We start from the raw sequence: 17,350 nt of genomic DNA, 5'->3' as shown, positions 1-17,350 counted from the left end.
AATATGTTAGTTTTCGCAGTATTCCTTCAAGAATAAGACTCATCAGGTGTGGATTCATCATCCAGCAAGACAGTGATCCAAATATGGAGAAAACATGGTCAAATGATACATAGATGAAGAAAAAGTAAATGGAATATTCAGAACCATTGCTTAACCTGCACAAAGTTTGTATATGAGTATCATTGAAGCTGTATAAACATGTAGTGAAAGTGTAAAGTTCAAATGAGAACCAAATAACTTGACTGTATTGTGGGAAGTAATACAGGATGCTCAGAATCACAGTACCTTGAAAAACTGACAGTAGCATAACAACAAGGGATAATGATGTTTATCTTTAAGACCCATAACGTAGGTAAATTATCATGTAGAATTAGCGTGGACGTTTCTCCACATTAAAATATTTTTTTCGTTTGGTTGCAAGCTTTCGGTCTTCCAACTAGAAAACCTTCCCCTCAATGTAACATGCCGCTGAAGTGACTGTTTGTAATCTCAAATACAAATGAATTGAAACCCATCTGAATAGCCTATTCAAAGTGTTTTTTTCTGTTAAAACTAGCATTTCCACATAGTTTACTTTATAAGACACTGAGGCTGGAGAATTACTGTGGCAGACATCCTTACCATACATTATATTTGATATCCTACTATGTAGCTGGAGATGTATCGTATATATATATCCAAATTATTCTCAGTGCTTGTGCAAAATGATAAATTTAATAATTTTTTCTAATATACTGAAGACACCAATTTTTGTATAAAACTAAAGCTGGTAAGGTATTGTAAAAAATATTTACTGTGTTTAGAAGATTTGAAGGAGGAACATTAGTTAATTTCTCTTAAATTTAACAAATGTTAGTTGCATTACATTCGTTCTTATAGAAGGATCGTTAAACTCTCTATAGTGAGAAAAGTACAATTAAAACAACACATCTACTGCTGGTAGGGGTATTAACACTTTATTGATAAGGAGAGAACAACGTTTTAACCTTCTTAAGTCATCTTCAGGTTAATAATAAAAGTTCAGGTTATCAGTAAAAGTGTTAATACCAATACCAGATGTTCTGAGATTCATTTTTATTTAAAGTGGGTTTCTCGTCATCAAGAAATATACTGCTGCTTAGATAATCCCTTACAGTGTCAACTGATTTTCAGATTGTGTATCGTTTGCTTCATCGTCATCTTTGTTTCAAATTGTATATCGTTCCTCATCCAGTCGTTTCAATTTCTCCTTCACTTAAGCTGTTAAAATAAACTCTCTTGAAGCTATTACACCCAAGTTTATTTCTTTGACGAAAACATTTGCTATTAACTATGTTTTGTGAAAAATTTGATCATTTATCAAATTTGGAGCAAATCTACTTGAATGCTAACCGTTCCTTATTCTGAAATGATAGACTAAAAGTAAGGCAGCTAGTAAATATTTTTTACAGTCAACTCTTAGATTACTTTTTTATTAATGAATAGCTGTTTTGACCCACACTTTGTAAAGCCTCCATGACTGAAAGGACGAAAATATTCTGTGAAGGGATTCGAACCCATGACCCACATATTGCTATTCGAAAACCTTTACCACCAGACATGTGGAATGTTATTAATGGCTTAAAATACATGTTTCATGCCTTACATTTTAATTTATTTCTTTTTGGTATAATGCGTTTAATTTGGATTTAATATTTAATTTCAAATCATCAAAAGATTTCACAATATATAACTCCTGATTTTTGACTCTATTATTGCTGTATTGATAAATTAATCACAGTAAACAAGTAAATTAGCGTCGGCGTAATGGTGTACAGGAACAAAAATATAAATGTACTCCTTCAAAGAATTATGTGTCTATAAAATTGGAAGAGTTAGAATGGGACTGCAACATAATTCAAAGGCTTTATTTTCAAAATAGAAAAAAAGTTCACTATATTTTACTTTTGAATTTAATAGTAAACGTGCATTGAATAACTAAGCAGTTTTGATGTACATTTTAAAGAGAATTTAACTAGTGCATTTCACATGTTGTAGTTATAAATAAAGATTAAGCTTGGCTATATGCCAGAGTTGCCATACTTGTTGTCTACCTTCACAGCTTTCTATTATGATTTTTATCAGATAAATCTGGCGATTATAGTATTTTTCTAAGACATTGTGAGACATTTCAATTGAACTTCTATGTTGTCAAAGAAAACATTTGACATTGTGAACAGGCTTAATGAGCTCCATGTTAAGATCGTTTATTTCAGCATCAACATTGTCACATAGTTATTAACAAAAAAAAAAAATGCCTAAAGAGTGAGAGATCGCCGGGTTGGCTGACTGTAAATTAATTTTTTTTAAAAATCAGGACAGTATTTCTACACATATTAAACCGACGGATGGGACGAGAAAACTAAAAATATATATCTTCTTCAAATCACTATTTTCACGTTCTACGTTTCAATTATTATGATTTACCTGACTAACTTATATTTCAATATACATGCATCGGTGTTTTGTACATGTGTTATAGGGTGTACACTTATCTTTATTGTGTTATAATTACATTGTACATTTTACGACTTTAACTTTGTGGTTCCTTATAAGGATATGCTTACCGCTATGGTTAAGGTTCAACAATGCTCACAATGACAGAAGTAACCTGTTTCTTCTACCCGACTTAAGATAACTTTTTAAAACCGGTTTTTTTTATTAAACTTCGTGATGGGTGTTTGTCTACATCTGGTATTATGTACATACATCAAACATTTTGTATATTATAGTGTAAAGTATCGGTATTACAATTCAGCTATGCTCCCACTCACATACACCCTCATATTTAGAAACAGAGAGTTAATCATGTATTATAAGAACGATATTTTAGGTATCGTTGTCCTCCCTAAAATCGTTTCTTCCATCGTCGATCGTAGTCACTTTGATGGCTATGAATATTCATTACTACACGACACCACAGGTTATTTTGTTAAAGGCTTATGCAAGGACAACGAATTTAGTCTTGAGAAACATTCCACGTATTCTTTACTTTACACGGAAGTAGGGTTTCAAGGCAGGGTTTAAACAAACTAAAACCGTGAAAAGTCTGTTGGAATTGTATAAAGTTTTACACATGTTGAGTTTACTGATCGCTACGATTTTAGTTTCATTAGAAATTACTCATGAAACCAGTCCTTGTATTCGTGTTGTGGCTGGTAGCTTCAAAATTTCTGGATTTTAAGCATTCGTCACATTCAAAACCTTATTTGTAATTTTAAAAGATCCAAGGTACATGCCAAGATTCATAGTAGAAGTGCTTTTTTATTAGCTTGGTCCTCTATTATAACCATGGCCTTCACTTTGTGAATGAATTGTTTGAGGTGAAGCCTAGGATCATGCAACTTGTTGTCATTGTTTTTTCTGTGTACGTTTTTCAGCAGGAAGAAAAATGCACAAATGTTTTTTTTTCTGCTCTATATCTTTTACAAATTACGCCATTTAAATATTTTTATATCTATGGTAACATGGTGCAACTGTCTAGCTTTCATCCTGAACCAAATTTACAGATGTTTAGATGCCAAAGATGTCTTCCATGGAGTCACTGCCCGCAATTGCGGGCGCAGGACATTGTATAGAAATCTTGTGCGTAACACGCACCACAATTTGGGATGAAAGAGGGCTAATGGGCAGCATGCTGAGCGGTGTATTGAATGTACAAGGCTTGTGCTGAGACTAATTTTCAACGAAAGGTGCATTAAAGAGTAACATTAAATCCCGTCATTCAGTTGAAAGCCGGCAAAAGCCTTTGTGGCGGCTGATGTTATCAAATGGCTATTTTTATTCTTGTCAATATTTAAAAATCAGTGATGTCTAATACTTACGGCCAAGGGGTCTCAAGAGCATATAAGATGCCGTTCCAGTTGAAAATACCAGGGTTTGTTAAGAGAATATAACCCCATTAAGTTCACATTTGTTTCGTAAAGAGTTGTTACAAAAGTTTTTTGTAATACAGTAACGTATTTTAAGAATTATTATTAGGATACGGAATTGAACTGTTGTTAGTTGCTACGCTAGCGCAGATGGTGGAGTAGAAAACGAGCAGATATTAAGATAAATGGCCTAGTATGGCCAGATGGTTAGGGCACTCGACTCGCCATCCGAGGGTCGCGGGTTCGAATTCCCGTCCCACCAAACATGATCACCTTTTCAATCGTGAGGGTGTTATAATCTGACGGTAAATCCCACTATTTGTTGGTAAAAGAACAGTCCAAGATTTTGTGGTGGGTTGTGGTGACTACCTGCCTTTCCTCTAGTCTTTCACTGCTAAGTTAAAAACGGTCAATGTAGATAGCCCTCGTGTAACTTTCCATGAAATTCAAAACAAACAATCAAAATAAATTAAATACGTTTGATTGATTATTTAGAATTATGTATAAAGCTAAACAATGGTTATCTGTACTCTGCCCATCACTAGTGTCGTAACATGGTTTCTAGCAGTGTGAATCCGCAGATATACCGCTGTGCCAAACCTGAGGGGCAAATTTCACTGGGAGAAAAAAATAAATTTATATCATCCCCACCTCCACCCTAAAACACAAGTAACAAAGACATGCAAGTTTAAACTTCACAAAAGTTTTTTTTGGTTTTGGTTCTCGTAACGGATTTTCCATAATTCAGCTAGGCAGTAATCGAAAATAATATTTTTTTTTCTATCATGTAAGGCATTTTGACAAATAGAGAAGAAAAAACTCTTAAATAATCACATTATTATTTCATTTATTACAATGAACACAGATACAAATAAAGTGAAGAATATTGATATCAGACAAATATGTATTCTCATTCATCTAGCTTTTTATTAAATCTATGTCTTTTAGTCTCAAACTACGTGTTGTGGTCTTTGTTTTGTGTATTACATCTGGGGCATTTCGTTTCAATGACCAGCAGTAATCAGCCGTCATACAATGTTCCTGGCGTTTTGATAAAAAAACAACAAAAAACCTCTGCCATTTTTCTTTGCCGACAGCACTGAGATTTTCAGGGAGATTGTCAATATACGAGTGTAAGAAATGAACTTTCAAGCTCATGTTACACCAACTCCTTAAATTTATCGAGCATGTTACTGACAATATTTTCATGATTCACGTCTTTGTTGTTTCCTAAAAAATTGTCAGTAACGTCTTTAAAAGCAATCCGTGCTTCTTTTTGCAAAGTTTCTCATCATTATCCTTTCGGAAAGAAACAAATGAGGTTCCATACATTGAAAATTCAGTAAATACTTTGTATGAGAACACTAAAACTACTTCAGACGAAACATCTGTTAGATGGGAGTTGTGGTTTTAATATTGTCTTGTAATTTTAAAATGCATCTAGCAAATAAAATATTTTTAGTAGCAGCATCTCAAACACCCACAAATGTATTTGAAGATAAAATAATGAATATACTTTAGAACAAGAAAATTTGTCAACATTAACATCTCTTGAACAATAATTATTCAATCAGGAGAGTATTTATATAAATAATTATTTAAATAATGGACAATAAGCTGATGTTATTTACCATTTTTCAAGCGTGTGTTTGTAGGTGTTTTTTTACAGTTTTGTTTTGTTTTTATTTCTGAATTTCGCGCAAAGCTACACAAGAACTATTTACGCTGGCCGTACTTAATTTAGCAGTGTAAGACTAGAGGAAGGCAGTTAGTCATCACCACCCGCTGTGAACTCGAGCTATTATTTTAACAACGATTAGTGGGGTTGACCATCACATTACAATGCCCCCACGACTGAAAGGGCCTGCATGTTTGGTGTGATGGGGATTCGAACCCGCGACCCTCAGATTACGAGTCGAGCGCCCTAATCCACCTACCCATGCCAAGCCTATTTTTCTTAAAACAAAGCCACAACAGACTATCTGCTATATTCACAGAGGGGAATTGTAAATCCGAAAACGTACAGGGATATTTTTGAAGAATTGGTGGAAAAATTTTGTTTGAATATCCGTTGTTACAGTTGAGATAACTGCTAATATTACTTTCCATAACTAGCTTGGAATAAATCTGTAGTAAAGAATATTTAACTAATTCTTCCATATTTTCGTTGTGCATGTAATTTGTGACAACTGTGTTAATCGATTGTAAAAAAAAAAAGACATAAATGTGTTGTAATTATTTTGTTTACTTGAAGATATTTTTATTTGTTTAACTTTGCGCAAAGTAATAGCTATCCCTAATTTAAAAGGGATATTCCAACTCTTGGAATACTCTAATTGAAAAAGTAGTATTGAAAGTTACATTATATATTCCTCTGAGAGAACAAGCATGTTCGGTGATGTGATTCGAACATGCAACTGAAGATAGCCAGTTCAGCGTCCCTAACACATTGCTATGCCAGACCGGAGATAAAAGTTACGTACTACAATGGCTATCCTATAACAGCTTGTGCCGGTTTGGCCATATTATAACAAGGTTTGTTTGTAGATAAACACAAATCTACAAAATGAATTATCTATGTTGTGCCTACCGCTGGTATCGATACCCGGTTTTTAGCGTTATGCCTTTTCAGACTTACTGCTGAGCCACTGGGGTCTTATAGAAAAGTTTATAATCGTATTTATTTGTAAAGTAAAAGTAACGTGAGTAATTGGTTATGAATAGCATATTCCAGTTATTCATGAAAATCTTAAAAAATACACGTTTAAAAATACGTTCTCTTCATATCAGTATTAGCTGCTCTATTTACAAAGCAAGTTAATTCATAATAAGGAAGACCATGAACATTACGAATAAAGGTGAATGATATGTTGTATTATACATTCTTCTCCTTGAAAATCTCTTAGGGACTAAATAAAGAATATAATATTAGAAAATGTAATAGGCTTAACTATTATGATAAGCCTTATGATAAGTGTAATTTTCATCAATCTTCGTCAGCTTGTAAATTGTGTACACACAATAACAATTTAAGACAAAATATTTGTAGGATATTACTCAGTTTTGTGTTAATTTACAATGTATACTTCGAATTTCTGAAATTTCATTATTTATTTACTTTCTTTTACGTATATTCGTAGCTGGATCAGTTTCATAATCGAAAAATACCGATGGTCTGCCACGATATATATATATTAGATTGTTATTACATACTGCCAAAGTCAGAGGGAAAATCGTATTATATACATATGAATATTTTTTCTGTCGTTTTAATTTTTCAAGAAATATCGTTGTCAGATTATTGTTATTATTACTTTTTTTTCGCTTGTAAGTTCTAGAAGATTAAGAGAGGGGTAAACAATTGTAGCAAGGTCATGAAAGATGTGTTATTAAATTATTTCGATTAATTAATATTACTGAACCTGATAAAAGGTTAAAAGCAATGAGAAACAGAAAGATTTATTACATTCCAGGATTTCGAACTAGCAGTAAAACATTTCGTTACGCATTGGGAAACGTTGAAACCAAAAATAAGGATGTATTCGGCTGACTTTTGATGTTGAAGTACAGAAGTCTATTAAAAGCACAGAAAGAGCAAACACAGGATATATAAATATATATATATATATATATACTTTTACTGTTGATCCTAATGAATGCAAAAATTGGCATTATTTAAAAATAGTCGCACATGCTTTACATAGGATTTTTTAAAAACGCCAGTCGTTCTCTAAAGAAACACTCCAAGGCATTTTCTTTTAGCTTTCCTTGCAAGATAACACGTGTATAACGCAACATTTGTTGAATCAGATACGTCATAGCGCAGAGACTTTGATCATCGTTGTCTGGTACATCTGTTGACTACGTTACTTGTTGTTTGTGGTACTCATTTTTTTCTTACATTCTATGTTTCAGCCAAATTATTTAGTGAGCTTAAAAACAACGATGATGTTAATATTTACTTTTCTTAACTAAAACCATCTCCAATTTCTGTTTAAAGCCAGATCTACCTATGTGCATTTGTTTTTTTTCTCATAGCAAAGCTACATCGGGTTATCTACTGTGTCCATCAAGAGAATCGAACTCCTGATTTAAGCGTTATAAATCCGTAAACTTACCATTGTTCCATTGAGGGACTAGATCTACTTAGCAAGTTCTGAAAAATCATAACTGTTTCTACAAATGATTGTCCAACAAACTCTATGAAGTTTTACACACTTGGAAATTCAGTGATGAACGATTACACATAACTACTGAAGAATGTCTACATATTGTTTTCAGGATTAACATGTTGGACGTTTCTTAAATACACCCATAGAAGGTCTTATACAAACTAGGCTGAACAGCTTTGGTGCACTAGTCTGTGATAATTAGTGTGAGCATCTCTCGTGTACTAGCTTGTGATAACTTTCAATAATAGTTTTGTTTCTTCATTCTTAAATAGTCTCCTAGTGGCACAGGACATTTCTGCGGACTTACAGCGCAAAGAATCGGGTTTTGATACCTGTGGTGGGCAGAACATAGACATCTTATTATATAGCGTTGTGTTTAACTACAAACAAACCTCTTCTATTTAATTTTGTTGTTGTATACTTAATTTGATATTTCATTTTAATTTCACATTTCAAGTTTTCTCAAACTGTTTATTTATATATATACTTTAGGTTCACAACTTGTTATTTGATAATGAAGAATCTGGCTTTCTTCCGTAATTACTGCTTTATCCACTCCTATATGCTATTTGTTTATTTTAATTTCTTATTCTTCCTAACCTTTTCTACAAACCACTCGCTTCTTTCAGTAGATCATTCCTCATAACTTTGACAAACGTTTTCATATTACACACAAACACTTACTTCTGCTCTCATCTGCACAATTGCTTTTGTTTTAGTAAAACATGTAATTCGTTTTTCGTCTAAAGTTCTTAACTATTCCAAAGTGTGCTTAGTAAAATGTTTGTTTTGAATTGCGTGCAAAGATTACAAGAGAGCTATCTCAGCTAGCAGTACATATTTTAGTAAGACTAGAGAAGACAACTAGTCATCACCATCCACCGCGACTCTTTTACCAACGAATAGTGCTATTGATCGTCATATTATAACGCTTTCACGGCTGAAAAGGCAATCATGTTTGGTGTGACGGAGATTAAAGCCCACTACCATCAGATTACGTACGAGTCGAGAACCCTAATCTCCTGGCCATGCAGAGCCTTTGTATTTCTAATTCATTAATGTCGAGGCTATGAGAATTTCTAGTAAACCTAAGTGATAGATGTGACCAGACGAGGTGAAATAAAGTAAGAGTAAAATCACGTGAAAGAGAAGTTCAGTCCAGAAAAAAGTTAGAAAACGTAAAGTTAGTTGTCATGGGTGTGAATGGCCTAACGGTTGATATGTTAGAGTGAGATTAACAGTTTAAAAGAGATAAGTAGAATAATTAATAATCCTAGAACTGAAATTCTGGAGAAAGAAACAAAAACAAAAAAAGTTTGCAGAAATTAAGTATTTGGCAGTTCAAAGATACTCCAAGTGGAAAGTTGCGGATGTACTCCAATAATCATTGCAATTTGTATGTTAGACACCTATTAACAGAAATAATCATTTGTAGATAGTCTGATGCTATGAATCTGAGAGTATACACTTCAGAAAATGAATGATGTTCGAGAAGAAATCTTATACGGTTTTTCAATTATTTTTGAATTACTATACAATAACCTAAATTTATTTAAGTGGATGAATAATTTTTATAACTTGCGCTTAATTTATTATTTTATATTAACATTATACAGTACACTGTAACGGATTTAATATTAGTTATGTTTATTTTAATTTCGATGTTTTTGTTTTAGTTTAATAGAAATTTAGAAATGCATGTAACTTATTGTAATACGCATTTACAAAATTCCTATCGAATCCCTAAAAGATTCTCGAGTGTAAGAATGAAGAATATGTATTACAAAAACACTAATGTATTGTTGGTTTATCTGAAATTTCTAGAACTTCGCCTTAACGTTTGTAAACTGACGTGCTGAGAGACAGTTTATGTATTGTTGTTTTGCCATAATTGGTATAGAATGAACCTCGGAAGCTATAACTGCGATTAACGCCTATTAATCGGGAAACTACAGATACTTGACCAAAAAGGTTTAAATTCAGTGAATTAGCGTCAGGCATTAGTATTTCTACGAATACATTGCATAAATTTGGCTGTGAAAAATTAACTCGTGATTAGCAAGAGATAGCTAACTACAAGTTAAGTTAACTGTACCAATATAAACTCGAAATAATTTTGCTACTTGTGAACCGTCAATAAAATATTCAGTGGCAGGTCAGATAGAAGAATCAATATTGTTTGTAAGTTTGTGCAATTTTTGTATATAAATCATTATTCGTAATAAGTATTATCTAAATTAAAATACAAATCATAATTCTGTGATGTGCCAACAAGATTTGATCATGTTAGACTAGTTATCAAGGTTTTGTTGAATCAATCAACCTCCTTCAACCAACTAGAAAGATATGACAAAAATGAATTACTCGAAATTGCCAAAGTTCAGAACTGATTGAGAAAAAAATGAACTAAAAAGTGTATAATTGAAATACTAGTCGAAGATGATTTGCTGTTAGAGGAATCATTAAAGGAATACCCTAGTGTCTCTAATAGCCAATCACAGTTGAGTGATGAAGATAATTTAAAAGCTAAGAAAGAACAAGCTCGTATTGAAGCTAGGGAAAAAACGAGCTCTGATCGAATCCGATAAAGAGAAAAAACGAGTTTGTATTGAAGCTTGAAGAGAAATTAAATGTTACGAGCCGAACAAGCCAGTATCGAAGGCAAAGAATAACAAGGGAAAGAGAGTTTATTTTTTTTTTTAGAATTAGACCTAGTTTTGGGACCAGTTGTGGTTGGAGTAAGACCTACTATGTCAACAAAGGGGTAATATTTTTGTTGGGAAACGACTTGGCTGTGAGAAAAGTTATTGCTGAACCAAAAATAGTTATCGAGCTGATTAATGTTTCATTTGAGGATGATGTTGTTGTTTAGTAGAATCCCAAAGTCTTTCTCTAATGTGCTGTGACACGATCTCAAGCTAAGAAAATAAACCAACATGATAGACAAACATCCAGAAAACGATATTATAGATTTGTCTCAGACATATTTTGAATCCAACAGGAAAATTATAAATAATTTTCTTATTGACATTTCTTTGGTAAGTAACAAATGTGGACGTGAGAGGTCCATCTACCCGGTGAAGTTCTGTTTCTAGAAGTAAATTCATCGCAGAGGAAGAAAAGGATTCTCAAATCCCTTCACTATTTAAATATGCACTCCCCAAAGATGAACTGAAGAAAATTGCAAATGGCTATTTTTACAAAAATGATGTGGTTTTGAAACAGTAGTGATCACCAGATGTGAAAGTTTCAGGACTGTGATGTAGTTTACCAAATTGTTGTAACGAATGCATATCATTCTAAAATATTAAAATTTGCCTATGTACTTTTCACGGGAGGTCATTTAGATGTCAATAAGACATGTGATAAAATTATGAGACAATTTCTTTGGCCAAAAATTAGATAAAATGCTTCTCAGTTTTGTAGAGTTTGTTATATCTGGCAATTGGTTGGAAAACTTAATTAGAAAATCTCTGTTGCTCCTATGAAACCTATCTTAGCTTTTAAAGAATCATCCTGTCGTGTGAATACCGATCGTGTTTGCCTTTGTCTTGATGCACTTTAAAGATCATAAGATTATTTGAATTTATTGCGTTACATACTATTGTGATTAGTAAAGTTTTATAATTCCTTGACAAGGCCAAGTTTAAATTCTTTAAGAAGGGAGGTGTAATGAACGGATTAACATTATATATTTATTTTAATATCGATTTTTGTTTTAGTTAAGTATATATTATTTATAAATGCATGGAACTTATACTGTTAAATGTATATTACGAAATTTCCGCTTATTCTTCAAAGTTGTAGAAGATTCTTGAGTGTAAAAATCAACAATACGTGTTTTAGGAAGACATTAGCGTATTGTTGGGCCAACTGAAGTTTTTTAGAACCTCGCCTTAACGTTTGTAAACCGACGCGCCGAGATACAGCTTATACATTGTTGGTTTGCTACAGTTGGTATACTATAAATCTTGGAAGCAATTACTGTGATTAACGCTTATTAATTGGTAAATTACACATACTTGACCATGAAGGTTTATAGATTTCGTTTGTACATCTTTTGTATATAAATCATTATTTGTAATAACAGTTTATGATAACCTTTATTGTAAATTGTATTATTGTTTGTATATTAAAATATATTAGTGTTAAAAAAAGAAAACTATTTAGTGATAATACATACACGTTACAGATTTCTGTTTTAAGGAAAAGAAAAATTGAAAATATTTGTGATTAAAAATAAATTGCAAGATATACACATAATAATTAATAAGAGAACGGTTCTTGCTAACAAACTGTAAATGTTCGCTTGAGAACAGTAAGAAACATATTTATCCTAAATGATATCAATGAAAGTATGATGATATGAAAGGTTGAAATTTCGCACAAAATTACAGAGGGACTATCTGAGTTAACCATCCCTAATTTGGCAATGAAAGACTAGTCATCACCACCCATCACCAACGTTTTGGCGACTCTTTCACCAACAAATATGGGATAGATCGTATATTATAACGCCCCCACAGCTAAAAGGGCAAACATATTTCATGGAATGTGGATTCGAACCCGCGACCCTCAGACTGTGAGTCGGGCGCTCTAATTGTCGGGTAATTTAAGAAGATGAATTATAATTATTCTCAATTTTATTTAAGCCGTTTACTCAATAGATATTCAGGGTAATGTTTAATTACATGATTGTTAATTTTATTTTTAACACTAATGTATTGTGTTAAAATCGATAAAGAAAGCTTTTGAGAGTTTACTATGAATTTTAATAAAGATAAAAATAGTTACAATTGTCGACTTACATGAATAACTCATAGAACGTTTCATAAGTGAATTGTTGACTTTCAGTACCACCAGATCAAATACCAGCTCAGGAAGCCCATTCCTTGTTCTGTGAACCTAAATGTTCTTCCAGCTTTTGTCTTCAAAACCCTAGAGCTATTTGTTCTGCCAGGTAAGGTAATTTTTACATTCATAATGAATTGTTTTTCCATCTTACAGAAGATTTGTAGTCGTGATTCTCTGTAATTATAGATGTTCATTACTTTCACTTTTAAACAGTAATGATCAACACAATACATTTTATTTCATGCTATTTTATTTTACGAGGAATTAAATGAAGTTAATAAATTCGATGAAACTGAAATGTAACTAGATGTCTAATTAACTGGAACATAACTAGTTCAGTAATTATCCTAGATGCAAAACTTGTCAAGTTAGTTATAAATTGATATTCTTAAGTACGTTTCTGCGTTGTTAATAAAACAAACAATATCTAAGTGTATTTAAACAAAGGTAAATTTTCCGATAACGATGCTTCATTATTGTTTTCTTAGTAGTAATTTTTTTTCTGATGAGCACTACCTATATAATAATATAATATTCATCAAATCTCCCTCACCCAATACGAAAAATAGGTGTTTTAGTTTATTAGCTATATTACCTATTTCAAATAAATGACCACTTTTAATATTTATTTGCCTGACGTACTGATTCCTTATTATTGTGATTTTTATACAAACTCATTGTGAAGTTATTGAACCACAATGAGCTCATTTATTTATAGCGAAAAAATTTAATTTTAGAAAATCAGTTTTTTTTTTAAATTTTCGTACAAAGCTACACAAAGGCTTTCTACCCATAACCGCTCTAATTCTTAGCTTGTAAACAAGAGGGAATTGAAGAAGTCATAAACTTGTGAGCTGCTTTCGTCCGCCCGATGGCGTTGTAGTTAAAGGTTCGAAACTACGCCACCGATCATGCTCGTCCTTGCAATAATGGGGACGTTATAATGTAACAGTCAATCCCCTATTTGTTGGTGAAAGAGTAACTCAAAGTTTGGTTGGTGGCTGGTAGCGTTGACTAGTTGCTTTCTCTCTAGCTTATAATTGTATAATTAGTGACGAATGGCGAGGTAGTCCCTGTGTAGCTTCATGCATTTTTCAAACCAAATTTGTCTGATCGAACCAGTAGGGTTTGATTCTCAATATTTCACAGTATCCACTGCTTCATAGTGCGGATCATTGTTTTTGCGAAAATTGTACGCGAATAATCAACCTTCGATGTCACAACCTTGCCGTGCTATTCACTAGCCCTCGCCCATTTCAATGGTTTTACCAATTCTTTATGTTTAAGAAATATTGATTCCTCAAATTTCGCTCCAAGCAACTGAAGTTGTCGTCCATAGTTTAGGGAACACATTTAGTCAACATCTCTAACAACTGTCCCCCCTAAAGCAGCTCTTTAACAAGGAAAAGTGGAATTGACCTTCATTTTGTGATGTTCCTATGACTGAAAGAGTGGAAATAATTGGGAAAGAGATTCGATCCCCAGACCCACAGATTGCAAATCGAGTGTCCTTACCACCAGGCCATGCCAAGTCCGTAAGAGACATAACACACACTGGAACGACAATATCTGCGAAATACGCTGTTAAAAAAACATTATAAATGTGTCGACCTAAGGCAGTAGAGGAGAAAAGGAAGTGATAGAGACAGTGACGTTATCAGAGAGGGCGCGTTGCTAGGTGCATATTACGTCAGAGTCAATAACTTCAATCCGAAATGTATTAGCATGTTTGAACATGATTAGAGTTAATACACTTGGCATAAAACACTGTTTCATTAATTTGTATTTAATTATACTTCCTGATAACATATATGTGGATTGTCCTGAAAAAAGACACTTAATACCAATTCTTTAGTTTTATATTTATTTACATCTCCTTAAAAAGAGATCTTTGTTAAAATCATGCTATAATTTAAAATTTACTGTTTCACTGGTTTAAATTCATAAATAAATTGATCATTTCAAAGTTTTTCGGTAATGTGATTATAATAAAAAATTTATACACAATATTTTTTATTAACACTTGATTAGTTTTGTCAATAATTATCTTGTAATCTGATCTCCACAAGAAGACACGTCTATCAAAGCCATATTTATATGAAAATGTTTTTCAACAAAATTGTGAAGAAACTATTATTAGTATAGTTGTGGGATCCAAATTTAGATAGAAATTTTCGTTTTGGCACATGTCGACAACGATACTAAGCAATACATACGCATACATACAGACGAATATACAGGGTGGCCCGTAAGTCCCTACCCATCCATATGTTATTATGTTATATTCAATTACGCATGTATTATAAATTTGTTTCTTTTTTCAGAGAAATATGGCCGATGTAAGCCCATGTTGAGGAAAATGTCTCACAGAACATGGCGTCGCATAATATTATGCAGCGAGAATGAGGGACAGCACAAAGATACACTGGATACATAAGATATATGGATGGTTAGTGACTTACGGGCCGCCCTGTACATAAAATTTACAGGAATCAGCTTAGAATACTTTGTCAAAATGTATGATATTTTGTTATAGAACGAATGGTACAGTCGATAAGAAATAATCTAGCTTTTATTTGAATTAGTTCACGTGATATTTCTAAAACTCAAATATACAGGGTGTTCGGAAAGTCACTGCAGTTTTGTAATTTATTTTATTCCGTCTATTTCAAGCCAGCAACTGATAGCGGTACTTAGAAAGAAAATAAGAAGGATCCAGGCCTGTATTGATGCCAACGGGGGTCACTTTCAACATTGTTTATAATTGTCATTCATATTTACCTCCTGTATTCTATATTGAAACATGTCTATTAATAAATACATAAGTGCACAGTGACTTTCCGAACACCCTGTATTTTAAAACAGTGCTAGGCCCGGCATGGCTAGGTAGGTTAAGGCGTTCGACTCGTACTCTGAGGGTCGTAGGTTCGAATCCCTGTCGCACCAACATGCGCGCCCTTTCAGCCGTGGGGGCGTTAGTCAATCCAACTATGCGTTGGTAAAAGAGTTGGCGGTGGTTGGTGATGACTAGCTGCCTTCCCTCTAGTCTTACACTTCTAAATTAGGGACGGCTAGCGCTGATAGCCCTCGACTAGCTTTGCGCAAAATTAAAAAAAAAACAGCGTTACGGTAACACTTAAAAAAACAGTGCATTTAACTTGCCTGACATACGTTTTTTAATGTTTCTGTAACTGGATAGTGTTAGTATCACATTTAACAAACTGTTGACAAATTTTTGTAAATATTATGGTGTGTTTGTTCTATAATTTTTTTACATTCTGAAAAGGACGTAAAGGCTCTTATGTCAACGAGTCAGTTATTTTAACAAAGACATAATTTCTGAAGTAAATCATTTTAATATATAATAAATGTGATTAATCACTATTATAGAATAAACACACCAACCATTTTCCCATAATTATTTGAGGACCAAACCTTCTTCTACATTAAAAATATAACTGACATTACATACACTGCTGGCCAAAATCTTAAGGCCAATGAACACACAGAAAAAATATACATTTTGCGTTGTTAGACTCAACCATTTATCATAGTAGAGCTTCGAAAGATGAAAATAAGAAAAGGAAATGTTCATTGGCCAGCAGTGCACATGTTCAAAACCACAGTTTTACTTGGGAATTAACAAGTTGAAATTATCTATGTGTCATATGTGATCGCATAGGAATGGTAAACAGATAAAAGAAGATATAGAGAAATAGAGAAATATGACTCGGATAGATGAAAATTCATTTCCAAGTTGGCCAGATTTGCTTCACATAAAATAAAAGTCAGTTATAATACACTGTCACTGTCTGTGTATTTACATTATATTTAATACTGAAAATAAACGGTTCAAATTCCTCATTATCATATATTTTTCATATATATTTATCGTTTACCATACTTTAACTGCTTTTTGTATATCACTTAATTTAAAAGTGAGTAACTAATCAACGTGTGAAATGCATGAGCTTTAAGATTTCATTATACTATACAACGAACTGTATATATGCACATACTCCAATGGTGACAGAGTTAACTGTTTCTGATTGGTGTTGATACCTTCGAATATTAATACACATCCTAATTTTAATACTGTCTACAACAAGTTCACTCAAATCTGGGTCAATTTTCAAACGTAAATATCCTGTATCTTCACCAATAATAATCAGACTGATACAGTTCTGTTACATGGAAGAAAGAATGTTGAACCAGCCTTTAAACGTAAGTATATTGTTACATATATTTCTTTGGTTGTAAATCTAATGTCCTTGACATAGTAATGTTTATTTTCGGCTATACTCATTATATTAATATACAATGTGACTGTTATTTACTAATAGCGTACTATTTTATATTTTGGTCTGTTGTAAATAAAATAAATGCTGTTGGCATTAGTGAAACAACATAGATCATATTCAGCATTGAATAAGA

General features: G+C 32.8%; 1 protein-coding gene across 3 annotated transcripts in view; it reads left to right on the top strand.

The window, feature by feature from the left end:
- LOC143249125 (uncharacterized) overlaps positions 1 to 17,350 on the top strand; it is a 48,302-nt gene that overhangs the window by 11,867 nt on the left and 19,085 nt on the right. For all 3 annotated transcript variants that reach the window (XR_013027571.1, XM_076498473.1, XM_076498474.1), the window contains one exon: positions 12,917 to 13,022. Coding sequence is in view for 2 of the 3 variants with exons in the window: in XM_076498473.1 (XP_076354588.1) it covers positions 12,917 to 13,022 (106 nt within the window). In the remaining variant the exon portion in view is untranslated. The remainder of the gene's footprint in view (positions 1 to 12,916; positions 13,023 to 17,350) is intronic.

This window comes from Tachypleus tridentatus, chromosome 4 (assembly GCF_004210375.1).
Source record: "Tachypleus tridentatus isolate NWPU-2018 chromosome 4, ASM421037v1, whole genome shotgun sequence".
Classification (NCBI taxonomy): domain Eukaryota; kingdom Metazoa; phylum Arthropoda; class Merostomata; order Xiphosura; family Limulidae; genus Tachypleus; species Tachypleus tridentatus.
This window is presented reverse-complemented; position numbering and strand designations above follow the sequence as displayed.